Raw genomic sequence first — 15,983 nt, 5'->3', positions numbered from 1 at the left:
TGCATTTATGTGATCAATTGTCCCTTTCTAAAGATATGTGAAGCCATTGTATATCATATAACAGTATCATGTATTTCTGTCGTCTAAGAGGTTTGAAGATAACGTCACACTAAGAGTATAAGTTTAGAAGGTTTACATATATGGACACTAAGAGTATAAGTTTAGAAGAAGTACAAAAAAGGGTTTTACTCATTTAGCTCACACTGAATTAGGAAATAACTGTTTAGTGGGTTGGTCTGGTAAAATATATATAAGATGTGCCTTAGAGATAGACAGACACATACACTCACTCACACTCATACATCAATACATTATACAGCTGACATTTTTGTTTTCTTAAGGCCTGCAAAGCCTTGATACACCTGTTGTCTTCCTTGCCAAGACTGAAACACTTGTCATAGAACAAGCAAGAGATTAGACATTTCTCCAAAGCTTATTTCTTTTTCCATAATCTACAACTTTTGTTATATTTTACTCTGTATTTTATTTTATCTTTTGTATTCATTTTATGTTGATGCCAAGTGTGAATTAAATAAAAGTCACACTGTTTTAAATCAGCCTGGCACTAGAACACTTTACCTCAAACGCCTAAAGACAGACACTTAAATAATATAAGTGTCACGATATTTAACATATATCGAGAATGAAAAGGTTTTTTTTTCCTTCAGTTCTACTTGAAAGTGATATAAAAGTCTTTTTTGTTTTTTTGACTTTTTGCTATAAAACATATCCAGTAAAAAAATTGAAAAAAATCCAATTTCGTCATAAATTTAGGCCGAAATTTATTCTGCTACATGTCTGCTAAAAAAAATACCAATAAGTGTATATTAATTGGTTTACGTGAAAGTTTTATAGCGTTTACAAATGGCGGAATATATACTGGGATTTTTTTTTTTATACGAATAATGGCAGCGATCAGTGAATTTTAGCAGGACTGCTGGATTGCGGCTGGCATTCTGACACTGGGTGAGAACTGATTAACAGTACTGATCACTGCATTAGTGTCAGTGGCAAATACAAAGCACTGACACTGTGCTATTTACACTGGGCAGGAAGGGGTTAACATCTGGGGCGATCAAAGGGTTAACTGTGTGCTGTGTATGTTTTACTTGGGAGACGTGCTGCTTTGTATCTCTCTGCTGTGCAGAGAGATACAAAGCAGCATGTCCATGCTGACAGGAGAGCGATCTGTGTTTGTTTACACACAGATCTCTCCCCTCTCAGCCATACCGACGATCACCAAGTGGGACCCAATGATTGACATTTCCAGCAGCCAATAGCGGCGTGGATAGGGCGGTAACCGCGCCCCCGCTACCCAGAAATACAAAATCACATATTTTTACGTGATTTTGCACAGCAGAGCCACCCTGTAGCAGTATATCTACTATGGGATGACTCTTAAGTGGTTAAATAACAGACTGAATCATTTGGCGTGCATAATGTATTTGACACCCAGAGAGCATCATTTAACAACCCTCGCTCTTGAAAACATTATTTTCAGTAATAATCTTGAAGTTAAATATTAACAGAAAAGAAACGCAGACAGTAAAATTGTGGCATCCTCTAATACTAGTGGTCCATGTAGAAGCAACACCCTATGTTGATGGCTGGGTAAAAATTGCCCCTTTGCATTGGTGGTCAGTGGGACTGCTGACTCTGAAATCCCTAGTAGACACAGAAGGAAACCTAAGGTTCCACAGAACCCTGGTTAAGAACGTCTACCTTAGGGCTTGTTCACACTTGTGGAATATTTGTTTTCTATATATTGTGCTCACACTTTAACTGCAATATGTCTGCAGTTTTCCATCCCGTGCTACAGCTCACCCGCAGCTCTGTTTTGTCTGTATATATGCACCGTAGCTGAGCCACAGTGCATGGAAAACAATGATACGTCACACTGTTGACACTGTTAACACAATAATAACAAGAAAATGTAAACTGTGCTCCGCAAGTAAAAGCGCAATACGCTGCCAGCCAGACCACACTTCCTACAAGATAAAACTTAGATACTCTCATCCCATATGAGCAAGCTTTTAGAATCATTTATATAAGGGTCTCTGAAGCCTCTGTTCTTTACTTTCTGTGCTCATGCTTTCTGACACTTAAGGGGTATATGTATAAAATCAATTGCTGTAAGAATCTGTCAATCATTTGCAGAGGTGCAACAACTCTTTACCATAATTATCATGCATTTATTCCCGAGGATCATCAGCGACATCTAGTGGCAATAATAAGGTATTTTTTCTGTTTGTGGTAATGCAGGAAAAATACGTCATCATTACTAGTACATAGTGCTGACGTTTGTAGGAAATAAACAACGAAGATTCACTGTGCCTGTGTGAATTCATACAACATGCTGCAGATTTTTTTTTCTTACATGGATCCCTTTATGTAATTTTATTACTTTGACATTAACCGCACTGAATTCGTTTTGAAAAAAGGGGTAACATTATTATTATTATACAGTATTTATATAGCGCCAACAGTTCACTCAGCGCTGTACATTACAATGGGAGACAATACACGAGACAGTACAATAACAATACAATGCGATACACGAGGGGTTCGAGGGCCCTGCTCCTTGGAGCTTACAATCTAGGAATATAAATGTGCATGTATCTATTATTCATTTTCTTGTAATTACTAGTTTAGTACTAGTATAGACTTTAACTGGAACCCACTACTAATTTTGTTTTTCTATTTTAGCTTTACCCAGTTTCGTCTTATTCTGGGAGATTTTGATTTTACCAAGGTCGAGGAAGCAGATCGAATATTGGGGCCCATCTATTTTTCATCTTTTGTCTTTTTTATGTTCTTCATACTTTTGGTATGTGTAATAGTCTCTAGGTTTGTTCTGTTGTTCAACTACTTCGTGTCTGCAGTAATATTTTCATTTTTGCATACACACAGTAAAATTAGGATATTTTTGCTAGAAAATGTAATGCACGCAAACACAATTTATTCCCCAATTTTGTGATAAAATATGGGATTGTGACAGGTAATAGATACCAGATATTTCATGCCTTAAAACTTTTTGCACCCTTGAAATGGTGAAAAACTACAGCACACAAAATTGTCCATAGGTGATGCTTTTAAAAGCTTTTACAGCTCATCAGTTTAGAGTTAACTGTGAATAATGGTCCTAAAATGATTGCTCTCACTACGATGTTCGTGGTGAAACAAAACATGTGGTACAATCACTGTGTACATATATATGTGCACCCTACGCACATCTTTACATTTGTGTGTGTGTGCTGGACAACGGGGTTGCTTTTATTACATTTTTTTAATGCTAAAACGCCTATTTTTTTCATTAAGCTTTATTGCTATCATAAAGGAGCTAACAAGTCTTCTATGTGATAGCACAGCCAGGTGACAGGGTCTCTTTATGAAGACATCAGACTCTGTTAGAGCCCTGTTGTCTCCCCTGCCCTCTGCTACAGCCAATCAAACACAGGACTGAACTTAGTTGGCTGTTTCCCCAGTTTTTTAGCCTGGAGTTTGATGTCTCTGAATCCAGAAATTCTCAGATCATTATAGTTTTATAACAAAGAATCCTGATCATAAAAGAGGAGGAAAATATCATTCTAAATAGTTTTCTCATCTTCAGAAGTAGTGGCAAAGCAAACAGTGGTATAACCCCATGAACAGGATACAGTTTACCTACTTTGCTGATCTTTATTACGTTATGCAAACTTCTCAATGGAAGGAAACCGCATCATTGACTTTGAGGGCTCTTTTGTATGTGTTTAATTACCTTTTTTCAATCTTAGGTGGCATTATTCATATATGTTTTTTTCACGTTGATATGCTTTTTTTAAACCACTGCAATAATTCTGAAAACATTATTTAGCACAAATGTGTTTTCAAACTAATGGTTAAGAATTTTCTCTTTTGAAGAATTGCAAATTACATCAACATTTGAATACAGATTATCTACTTTATATTAAGTCATATCTGCTAAGAGGGGAGTTACTCTTCCAAGGTCCATGTAGTTAGGAGGTTTAGTCCCAATGACCAAACCTCTTTTTCTACACATAAAAGGGCTGAGTTGCACTGGCCATACATTTTATTCAATTTTCTTGAGATTTTTGGTTTAGAATTACCAAAAACCATATAATAAGAGGTCAAACCTAACAACACTTTCAATTGTATCCAATTAGGCAAGCTCTTGCACTACATAGTTGAAGGTAAATCTAAAGGTAATTGGGCAGAAATTGGACAGAAAATTGTATAATGTATGGCCAGCCTTTGTAGCATTTGGAAGTGCAAAATCTGGTGCAACTCTGAATAGACATCAATTAGCTTCCAGTTTTTTGGTCAAAGCTTAATTGAACAAGCTGAAGTTAGAAGCTGATTGGCTACCATGCACAGATGCACCAAATTTTGCACTCCTCAGTTTTAGCAAATCGGCTCCATGGGTTTTTGGTAGTTTGGCAGCAGCAGTGGTTTGCTAGGAAATAAATCAGTGTATGCACGTAAAGTGAGACAGGGAAGGTGAAGATAGATGGAGTTCTGCAGTCACGCAAGCAGGAGTGACAACCATGAGTGAGATTTCAGTGAAGCAAAGCACTCTGTTGTCATCCTGAACAGGAAGCTTAGAGTCCTCTGGGTTCCTAGAAGATCACTGGATATTTTGCTGTATTTGTGGGGACTGGGTTTAGGGTTATGTCCAGGGCTTGATGTTATAAAAATGGAGTTTGATATTTTTAAGAGGAGTTCGGAGGTTGGACTTATTATACGGGTTGGGAATAGGGACTGGGCCTATGTTAAATGTTAAGGGTTTGGTTTATATTACCGTTTTCGTTTTAGAGCTGGGTTTATTTGTTATAATCCTTTTTTTATTTCTAAATATTCTGATTTTTTTTTTTTCAACAGAACATGTTTTTAGCCATCATCAGCGACACATATTCAGAAGTGAAAACTGATATGGCTCAGCAAAAAACTGAAATGGAATTGGCTGATCTTATAAAAAAGGTGAGTTACTAAAAATTTTTTCAAGGACATATTTGTATTTTGCATATATTTGAATTAACATGCATCTCCTTGATGATGTATACATAGATTTATATACAGAGTGTACATATGGTAATTTTTTCTTCCACCTTATTTCATTATGGTTAAGAGGAATTGAAATCTTTCTGATCCTTAAACAAGCAGAAAGAATGGGAATCGTCAAAAAAGACCAGCTATTTGTCATTATGTGTATTACAACATTTTTGTCACTTGTATGAATAAGGTTTAGGCGGGCATTATTTACAGTATGAAGCTGAAATCGAGAACATGAGGACATTCCCTCAAACTAGCAGGAAGACCGTTCAAAACTAACCTTAGAAAATAGTAGTTGATGCTTGGAACAGGCTTCAAGCAGAGGTAGTGAGTCGACCAACTGTAAATTTAAATATGCTTGGGACAAAAATAAATTTATACTCCGGTAAAAAAAAGGTTAAAAAAAAAATCAGTGGCTGATTTAATGAACCACTTGTTTTTTTGTTGTTTTTTTTCTGCCGTAACATGTCTGTGCTGTCATTTTGTGCCTGTTCATCGATTGTAAATGATTATTCCTATAATGGTATATTTTATTTCTTGCTAACTCTACCTGACAGATGGCATATCTAGCTTTGGTCCAGGTATGGGGGTTGATATATTGTGGTCACACAGTCTATATATTCCCTCTGCAAAAAAAAAGGATATATAACAGGGCTTAAAATTTCAAGTCCTGAACTACTAGGCAGGCCTTAACCTCCCTGGCGGTATTCCCGAGTGTAGCTCGGGGTAAAGTTTCTGTACCAAAAGCAGTAACCCCGAGCTACACTCGGGCTTACCATGCGGCATTGCTCAGGGAGTCCCTGCAGCGCTTACCTTGTCCTTCGCTCCCGCGATGTGTCCCCTGCAGTGTCTCCAGCCATCTCATCCGGCTTCTGTGTTCCGGTCCCTGTGACGTCGGGACGTACGGGCGCCGCCGGTGGCGGCGGGAAATTTGAACATTTTAAAAAAATTTCATTTTTTTTCAAAACGAATTTTACATAGTAAAACATTGCTGTTTCAAACCATTTCACATACATTTTGTCCCTAGTGCTTTGTCCTGTGCCCTGTCTGCATTTTGACTGTTCTTTCTGCCTGGAAACTTAGAAAAGTCCATGGCGTCCAAAAAGCGTCCCTTTTAGGTCAAAAGTGGTTTTAGACCGGCTAGAGAACAGTGATAGTAAATCAGAACCACTTGCAGAATTGAGTGATAATGATCTGTGGGGAAATTCGTCATCAGACACTGAAAACAATTCTGCGACTTTGCTCAGCGATGTGCGAACTTGGCGCTATATTTCAAATTTCAGTGTTTTTGGTTTGATTATATTATTGAATTAAATGTATTATTATTATATTATTTTTTATGATTATTTATTAAATTATAATTTATGATTTTGTGTCTCAAATTTTATCATACCCGGGATGTTTAATAGACTCTTGTTCGGACAGATTTCAGTGAGTTATTCCTAAATATTACAGGCCTACAATAAAAAAACTACATATTTCCATGCAAAATAATGGTACCGCTTTCAGCACCAAAAATCTGAAATAATCATACCGCCAGGGAGGTTAAGAGTTATTCGCCACCAGTTGCCTCATCCAATCCCTACCTTGCCACACCCATAATTCTGCCCCTAAACACGACCTCGTAAATTATCTCCTGAAATGACGCTGTTCTGTTAAATGTGTGGTTCTCTTCTTTACTGAACAGCACTGCACTGACAGGCACTTACTCACTGCCACAGTAAGAAATGTGCACTTATTCAATTGCAGCCACTGCACTAATGCACACTTGTTTACTCACTGTTACTGCACCGATGCCACTGCACTAACACGCACTTCTGTTCGAAGCCTGTTCAATTAACAGGCATACTTTTGCTAGTCTCAAATTTAAAAACTTAAAATAAACTGCAAATACAGCATAATTAAAATAAAGATTTACATTTTCTAGGGCTGTAGCAAAGCATTGGTGAAGCTTAAACTGAGGAAGACTACGGTGGATGACATTTCCGAGAGTCTCCGGCAAGGAGGAGGAAAGCTGAACTTTGATGAGCTAAGACAAGACCTAAAAGGGTAAAATCATGGCTCACAGAGGCAGTGGGATGTCTATACTTGAGTAATGTTCACACCTTAATTAGTTCACATCTCTATGGTTGTACAGTATGTCAAATAGAAAACACAGCATGTATATTTAAAGTGTATGTCAAGCCAAAAGCTTTTTTTTTTTTTTTTTTTTTTTATAGTTTTGTAGAGTGGTAAAGAATTTGAACACTCCTGCTGGATATTTACTGCTACCTAGGATTCTGTTACACAGAGCTTAAAGCAGCCCATAGATTATGCAAATTTCTTTTCTTTCCGCCATGAGTGGAAGGAAAGAAAATTGCTCGATTTCCCCCAGCAACCATGTTGATGGAGGAATCCCTCCCGCAATGCTATTTTGTTCTGCTGGCAAGGAGCATTTCCTGTCAACAGAACGCATTGCTCACTGCTGACTACTATAGCCGCTGGCAGTGATCGCATCAAAAAGTGACAGGTTGGCAGGCTAGTAGTACTAAAGTTGATTGATGGATCAACTTCAGTACAGCCAGCATGCCGATAGATGGATTTAATCGTGGCTGGTCCCTGCTGAACTGGCCAAAATTTGACCCACCTATGGCTGGCGGTTTTTTCTTTTTGACAACCATTTAACAATACAGGAAGAAAGGGAAATTCTGCAACAGGGACAGAAATAAAAACCAGACAGGGGTTCTAGCCTTGGCCTACTTTGTTAAAAAAAAATATTTTTAATTCTGTCTTTGTTGCTGCTGTTTTCCTCACTTTTTGTCTGTTAAAACGGTATGTCAGTAGGACTGGAGGTGAGATGAAATATCCCTAAGAGAGAAACGCTCACAGCTCCTAATGCTGATGAGGAAACAGAAAGCTGATGTTTTTTTCAGGAGACACAATTCCATACCAGTGACATACCTAAATCGACAAATAGCACATCATGCCATCAACAGTTTGGCTAAAACCAAAGCATTCTCTATCCTCATCTCCAAACACATCCCCCTTACAGTCACAGACACCCTGGTTGATAGTGCTGGTAGGTTCCTATTCTTGAAATGTAACCTTTATGACAGACCAATCATTTTGGCAAACCTCTACTGCCCAAACACAAAACAAGTTGCTTTCATTAGCTCAGTGGTGAACCAGCTTATTGCTTTCCATTTGGGTATTCTAGTGCTGAGAGGAGACTTTAATGTCTTCTTGCAAACCATATTAGAGACTTCAGCCGGTACCTCATCCTTACCCTGCTGCACTCTGCAATGCATTAATCTTGCTCTACAAGATCTATTAGTCCATGACACTTGGCGCACCCTCCACCCCAATATCAGAGATTATGCTTGCTATTCTGCACCCCATAAAAGTCACTACGGACTAAATTAGTGCTTCTTGTCCCAATCAGATCTTCCACTTCTTTAAATGCCACTATTGAATCTATGCTATTATCTGACCAGAACCTGATCACAATGACCCTATCCTACTCACAGCGCGCCTTGCGCACTAGACTGTGGTGCTTTGATGCTTCGCTCCTTACAGACAAAAGTTACCAAACTTTATTGAGAATGATGATCTGCAGATGTCACCAATCTCAATCTGGGAAGCTGAAAAGTGTGTAATTAGAGGGGAGCTCATAGCCCTGACCGCACTTCCAACAGAAAAACAGGCAAGCTCACCTAGATACCTTGACAGAAATGATGAGCATTCTAGAAGTGGCACATAATAAGTCACAAGTCGACAGTACTATTCAGAAGTTGCTTAAGGTTAGGACAGAATTCCTGGGTGAATTTGCACAAATCACTGAACGCAACTACATCTTGACAAAAAATTTGTTTTAGGAACATGGAAATAAAAGTGGTAAGCTCCTAGTGAGAACCTTACAGTCCAAACGAGCAGCAGCCACAATCTTACACATAAAAACTTCAGAATCTCTGCCTCCTTAGAATACATAGCTACTCCAGTTGTACAATATTACACAGTCCTATACAACTTATGACCAGACCCCTATACTGTACCAAGTCCTGTTGATCAACAGCCACTTATAACTGAATTCCTGGCACAATTCAGCCCCAAACCCTTGTCCCTGCCCGACTCTCTGCAGCTAGATCAGCCAATCACTTCAAAGGAACTGACCCTATCCTTGAAGGAACTAAATACGGAAAAGTCCATGCCGGGGTGGCCTATCAGCAGCATACTACAAAACATTTGCTGAAATACTGACCACTCCATTTTTGACTACTTTCAATTCCCTGGCCTCTCAACCAAATAGCCTTCATGATCTCCTAGAAGCCCATATATCAGTAATCCCCAAGGAAGGGAAAGATCCCACCCAGGTTACCAACTACAGACTGATCTCACTCCTAATGTGGATAATGGCTAACTGATTGCTACAACTTTTACCCTCTCTCATCTCTACAGACCAAGTTGGCTTCATCCCAGCCAGGGAAGCCAGAGACAACACCCAAAAAAATCCTGAATCTACACCATTGGCTGGTATACCAAAGAGGGTTTTTCCTATTTCTCTCTTTTTTTTTTCTATAGATAACGGAGAAGGCATTTGATAGGGTGGCGTGGGACTACATGAAATCAGTACTAGAAAAGACTGGTATACGGAACTATATGTTTAACTATATGCTAGCTCTCTCACGCCAACTGCTAGAGTAAAAGTCAGCGGTCACCTATCAAATGTCTTCTCCATATCAAATGGTGCTAGGCAGGGATGCCCACTATCCCCATTCTTGTTTGTCCTCAAATTGGAACCATTGTTACAGCATATCGGAGCAAATCCCAATATCAAGGGAATGGAAGCCTCTGGACATACATACAAAATAGCGGTGTTTGCAGATGACATCCTGTTTTTCCTCTCCAACCCAAAGCTTACAATCCCTAACATTCTGTGCGACTTTGCTCACTACAAACTCCTTTGAATGTCTCCCTGCCACCAAAAGAAGTGACTGAATGTTTCCCTATATTTGTCAAAGGCACTCCATAACGTATTTAGGACTTCAACTCCCAACACGTCTCGCTGATCTATACAAACAAAACTATCTGTCCATACTCGTGATATCCAAAACGATCTCCAAACATGGCACAAGGGGCTCTTCTCCAGATTTGGAAGGGCAGCCATAAAAATAATGAACATACTTCCTCGTATCCTTTTATGTGTTGCATACAATCCCTCTTAAGGTTCCCTCCACCTTCTTTATGGCTTGCCACAGAGCTTGTGCCCTCTTTATATGGGGATGAAAACGCCCTCAACTTACTTACGCTCTACCGATGTTACCCAAAATGTAAAGGAGATATAGACCTGCTGGACATCCATAAATATTACCTAGTCTGTCACATAAGACTAGTTGACTGCCACGTATCTGAGAAGACAAAGGCCTGGGTCCACCTAGAGAGTGCAAGATCGACAATGCCCTTAAATCTAAGGGTAGAGAATGTAAGGAACACCCAACCGTGGGCCCCTCTCTACATTACTTTCAATAGGCTGGTAAAGCTTTCAACTTCTCTTTTTCAGGACTTCTCGCTTCTCTCTGACATAATCCTGAATTCCCTCCTGATATGTCACCTCACTTTCTGACCGAGATCTTGCCACATAAACAGATACGTGCTGAACACTTTTTCCATAAATGTGGCCTATTGCAATACGAACAGCTACTGGCCAAAATGCTCAACTCACCATTTCACTTGACTTCCATGCAGTAAGACAGTTTTTCAGTCACCCCAAAACTTCATCAGACTGGTTCCGCCCCTATACCCCGTTTGAAGCTATTTGCTCTAGGAATACACCACAGCGTCTTGTCATATCCTTAATGTACATGCTCCTCTTCTCTACCTCCGAAAACCAAGAAAATGTGTCAGAAATGGGAGAAACAGCTAGATCTCACCCTCGCAGGCGAGGATTGGGACAGGATATTAACCCACTTACATAAGGGCACAATAACTGTAACAACACAACAGGATATTGCACAACACAAGAAATAACAGGACATTGCTTTCAGGCTGTTACAGAACACCTACAGAGCTTCATAAATTCTTTACGTCTATCTCCCCACTATGCTGGAGATTCGGATCAGACTCTGGTTCCCTATTGCACATATGGCGGTCATGCCCTAATCTGCAAACATTCTGGATTGGAGTGCACAAGGCTATAACTAAGATAACCGCATACACTCTTGATTTCACTCCCGCACAATACCTGCTACATCACTCTCCCCTCTCGAAGTCCATATACCATAGATCTTTGCACCTTGTAAATGCAGCTAGACGTTGCATCCCTGCCAAATTGGGCATTTCAATATCTCCGACACTTAAAGAATGTCACCACCACGTCAGACAAACGGGTGAATTGGAGGAGCTGATCAGTATCACACAGGACAACCCTTCTAAATATACTCACACCTGGGCATACTGGTTTCACTACCAAGATTCAATGAATCCCATGACATCACAGGGTACACCTGTTTAAAATAATAGAACTCAGTTAGACAGCTGGACTGCCTAGTCCATGAGGGAAAGAGTCAACATACTCACTCCACCCTTCCCTGTCCCCCAATCCTTTTCATCACTAATTTCCTCCCTTCGCCCTTATATTTTCCCCTTACTACCTACCCCCATAAATATATATTCTTTCCCTTTCCCCCTGTCTACCCCACCTGCTACTGAACGATTTAAATTAAAGCTTTCATAACCAGCCTCACTGATAAGACTGAGTTCCCGTTCACATATATGCAGATAACATTGCTTCCTATGGTGCCTGTTCATATATGTTCGACCGTGCAATTGTTAAAGTAATGCAGTGCTGTTTCGCAAGAAATGGCCTGGTAAGGAAGTGGAGAAGATTTTGGGAGGGCAAGTGGTTTTTTTTTTTTTTTTTCTTTTTTTAAATATTACCTTGTACTTTTTTAATTTTTGTAATCATTTTTATTGCTATCACACGGGATGAACAACATCGCTTGTGATAGCTTCGACCATGACAGATCCAGTCCCATTTTATAGAGAGATCTGGGGTCTATTAGACCCCAGATCTCCCCTCTGCCCTTTTTAAAGCATCAGATCAAACCCAGATTGGTTTATTCTGATGCTTTCATAGGCCAGTAACTGTTTACATTAGACTGAAATCGGAAGTGACAACATACTTGATGCTTCTGATTTTTTTAGACATAGAGATGATTTTGGACATTCTGGTCCTTGGTTATCTCTATGGTCAGCTGGCAGAACTTATGGCTTCATTTCTTGGCTCCCTGATAGGAGGGGAGGGCCCAGGAATGCAGCTGGAGGAGGGGCCCTTTCGCTGACTGCAAAAGTGATCTAGCAGTTCATTAGCTGCTCAGATTGCTGCTACTTTACTCTGTATCACTGGCTGAAAAAAAAAGATACCAGAATGATGCTTGTAGCTTCTCACTATAACCCTTCAACCTAACTATGTATGTGTATGTTGCTGAGACTGAAGTGATTAAACAGTAACATATTATGAGTTTTTTTTTTTTTTTTTTTTTTTTTTTGCAATAAGCCTATGTTTACAAATTTTAAATGGTATAGTCTGCCTGATAATGAATTAGAATTTAATGTTTTATTTTATTTTTGTTCAGGAAAGGTCACACAGATGCTGAAATTGAGGCTATTTTTGCCAAATATGACCAAGATGGAGACCAGGAACTTACTGAACATGAGCATCAGCAAATGAGGGATGATCTGGAGAAAGAGAGGGTGAGTAAACCTAAAAGCTTGCTTTACACCTACAGTACAGTACAGTATATAGAGATAGAGATATATATATCTATATATCAGGAATAGTAAGAGCACAATGCGTCCCTGCATGTCTCAGCCCACTCTACCTCACCCTCCTCCCCTTGCTGCAACTCTCACAAGAAAAAAACTCCTTGATTGATGATAATATCCCAAGAGTCAAGGGCACTAGAGTCATTCACTTAGGCGGATGACCTAGATGAAGACTGAAACTACCAGAAAAAATGTATTTAGAGACAGAAAACCAGTATATTTTAAGCCAGTGATATTAACCAATTCAATACCGTGCAATTTTACACCTTCCTGCCCAGGCCAGTTTTCAGGTTTCAGCGCTCTCACACTTTGAATGACAATTGCACAGTCATACAACATTGTACCCAAACTAAAATTTTATCATTTTCTTCACACAACTAGAGCTTACTTTTGGTGGTATTTAATCACCGCTGGGGTTTTATTTTTTGCTAAATTAACAAAAAAAGACCCAAAATTTTGAAAAAACAAAGTTTTTCTTTGTTTCTGTTATAAAAGTTTGCAAATAAATAATTGTTCTTCATAAATTTAGGCCGAGGATGTATTCTGCTACATGTCTTTGGTGAAAATAACCCAAATTAGGATGTATTTTCTAGTTTGTAGGAAAGTTTATAGAGTTCACAAACTATGGTATAGATCTGAATATTGATCAATCCTGAAGTACTGACAGCCAATCTAATTTCTTGAGGTCCAAGAATGTCAGAACAGTACAGATATCCCCCAAATTACCCCTTTTTGCAAAGTAGACAGTCCGACGTACTTCATAAGAGGCATGGCGAGTTTTTTGAAGTTGTATTTTTTTTGTCATCTTTCGGAAAATTAAAAAATTAAAAAAATTTGTTTCACTATTTTTTTTTTTTTTTTACATACTGTCACCAGTGCAGTACAGCAGCATCATATAACTGGCATGGCGGTGATCAGAGACACTGACCTTGTGACAGTATGGGGAAAAAAAAAAAAAAATATATATATATATATATATATATATATATATATATATATATATATATATTTTTTTTTTTTTTTAATTACATTTTTTTTCTTTTTCTAAGATTTTGTTTTTCATATTTCACTATGACCAAAGTAGTACAATGTTACCATAGTAACTTTGTACTACTTTGGGGAAGTGATCAGTATTTTTTTTTTTTACACAATTTGCTTATAGCAAAGAATTACTTTGCTATAAGCAAGCATTTACCTGAATGACATCGATTCATTCAGGGTTTTTTTTTTGTTTGTGCTTAGCTGTGATTTGGCCACAGCTAATCACATGACATGTGCATGTGATTAGCTGTGACCATTCACAGCTAGACACTAGTATACAATGGATGGCATGGATGAAGCCATCCATTGTATACAACTGTCATGTGACCTGCTGTGATTGGTCACAGCAGGTCACATGGTACCGGCAACGGGGCCGATACTCAGATCTGTCATCGGCCGTGTCCGAGGTACACAGCCGGTGACAGATCACGCCGCTGCGCCGCTCTGCAGGAGCACAATCTGTGCATGTGCGGGAGGACGCCATATGGCGTCCACCCGGAACGCTGATGACATTTGCCTCCCGCCATTTGGCCATAGGGCGGGCGGCAAATGGTTAAGGGAGGGGGAGACAGGACCTACAGAAGCAAATTTATAAACTGACTGAAGGTCCACTTTAACCTCTTCCCGTCCAGCCATTCTACATAGACAGTGGACGGGAAGCAGCACCGATGCGGGCTGACGTTCCTGAATGTCAGCCCGCATCAATGGCTCGTGTGTGGCACCCCGGAGCCCATTGATCGGTGTGTCGCCCGGACACAGCAGATCACATTACTGCTGTGTTCGGGCAATCACGTGATGTTTTACCATGTGACTGCTGTGAACAATCACAGCAGTCACATAGTAAACAATGGAAATGAAAGTAAAGATCGCTTCTCTCTGTTCTCAGTGTGAGAACAGAGAGAAACGATCCTGCATTGTGTCAGTGTACAGCAGCCTGTCAGGCTGCTTGTACACTCTCACACTGCAGTACAAGCCACCCGAGTGCCCTGATTTAGTGCCCCATGTGTCCCTGATCACTGCCTCACAATGCCGATAATAAATAATGCAGCCAGCCCCTGTCACCTGTCCCAGTGCACACAAAACACCCCCATACACCATACCAATGTCCTGATCACCACCATACCCCACACCAACACCCTGATCACTATCATACGCCACACCAGCGCCCTGATCACTGCCATACCAGCGCCCTGATCACTGCCATACCCCATACCAACATTCTCATCACCGTCATACCAGCATCCTGATCACCCCATATGCCATACCAGCATCCTGATCACCGCCATACAAGCACCCTGATCACCCCCATACCCCATATCAGTGTTCTGATTACTGCCATACCCCAAACCAGCATTTTGATTACGGCCATACTCTATACCAACATCCTGATCACCGCCATACCAGCATCCTGATCACCCCCCTACCCAATAACAGCATCCTGGCTACCGCCATACCAGCATCCTGATCACTGCCATACCTCATGCTAATGTCCTAATCATCACCATACCCCATACAAACATCCTGATCACTACCATATGCCATACCAGTGTCTGGCATTTTAGGATCTCAACTGATCAATTTTCAAATATACTTTCCATACTTTGTAGACTCTAGCTTTCACACATACTAAATAATATAAACTGGTGTTATTTTTACCCCATAAAATGTAGCAAATACATTTTGGCCTACATTTATGAAGAAATATTATCTATTTGCAAAATTTTATAACAAAAACTAAGCAAAAAAATGTTTTTCTCCAAAATGTTTGGTATTTTTTAATTTTATATATATATATATATAAAAATAAATGGTGATCAAATACCACCAAAATTAAAGCTCTATCTGCCTGAAAAAAAGAATAAAAATTTCATATGGGTACAGTGTTGCATGACTGAGTAATTGTCACTCAAAGTGTGATAGATCTGAAAGCTGAAAATTGGCCTGGACTGGAAGGGGTTAAAGTATATCTGAAGCCAATGTATTTTCAAGAAAAAGGCAAGGGAAGTGTTGAAACCCCTTGCCAGATTTGTATTGCTATGTGTCCCTGTTTAAGAGATTTACATGATCCTGCCGACCATTTAATAGAACCTGGT

General features: G+C 39.5%; 1 protein-coding gene across 2 annotated transcripts in view; it reads left to right on the top strand.

The window, feature by feature from the left end:
* Positions 1–15,983, top strand: part of PKD2 (polycystin 2, transient receptor potential cation channel) — a 66,611-nt gene that overhangs the window by 39,980 nt on the left and 10,648 nt on the right. For both annotated transcript variants that reach the window (XM_089679558.1, XM_089679557.1), the window contains exons 9-12: positions 2,707–2,827; positions 4,879–4,977; positions 6,977–7,098; positions 12,660–12,777. In XM_089679558.1, the coding sequence (XP_089535684.1) occupies positions 2,707–2,827; positions 4,879–4,977; positions 6,977–7,098; positions 12,660–12,777 (460 nt within the window). The remainder of the gene's footprint in view (positions 1–2,706; positions 2,828–4,878; positions 4,978–6,976; positions 7,099–12,659; positions 12,778–15,983) is intronic.

Source organism: Staurois parvus, unplaced genomic scaffold (assembly GCF_062004578.1).
Source record: "Staurois parvus isolate SC_StPar_1 unplaced genomic scaffold, SC_StPar_1.0 ptg000227l, whole genome shotgun sequence".
NCBI classification, from domain to species: Eukaryota; Metazoa; Chordata; class Amphibia; order Anura; family Ranidae; genus Staurois; species Staurois parvus.
Note: the sequence above shows the minus strand (reverse complement) of the source record. Positions and strands in the feature narration are given on the sequence as shown.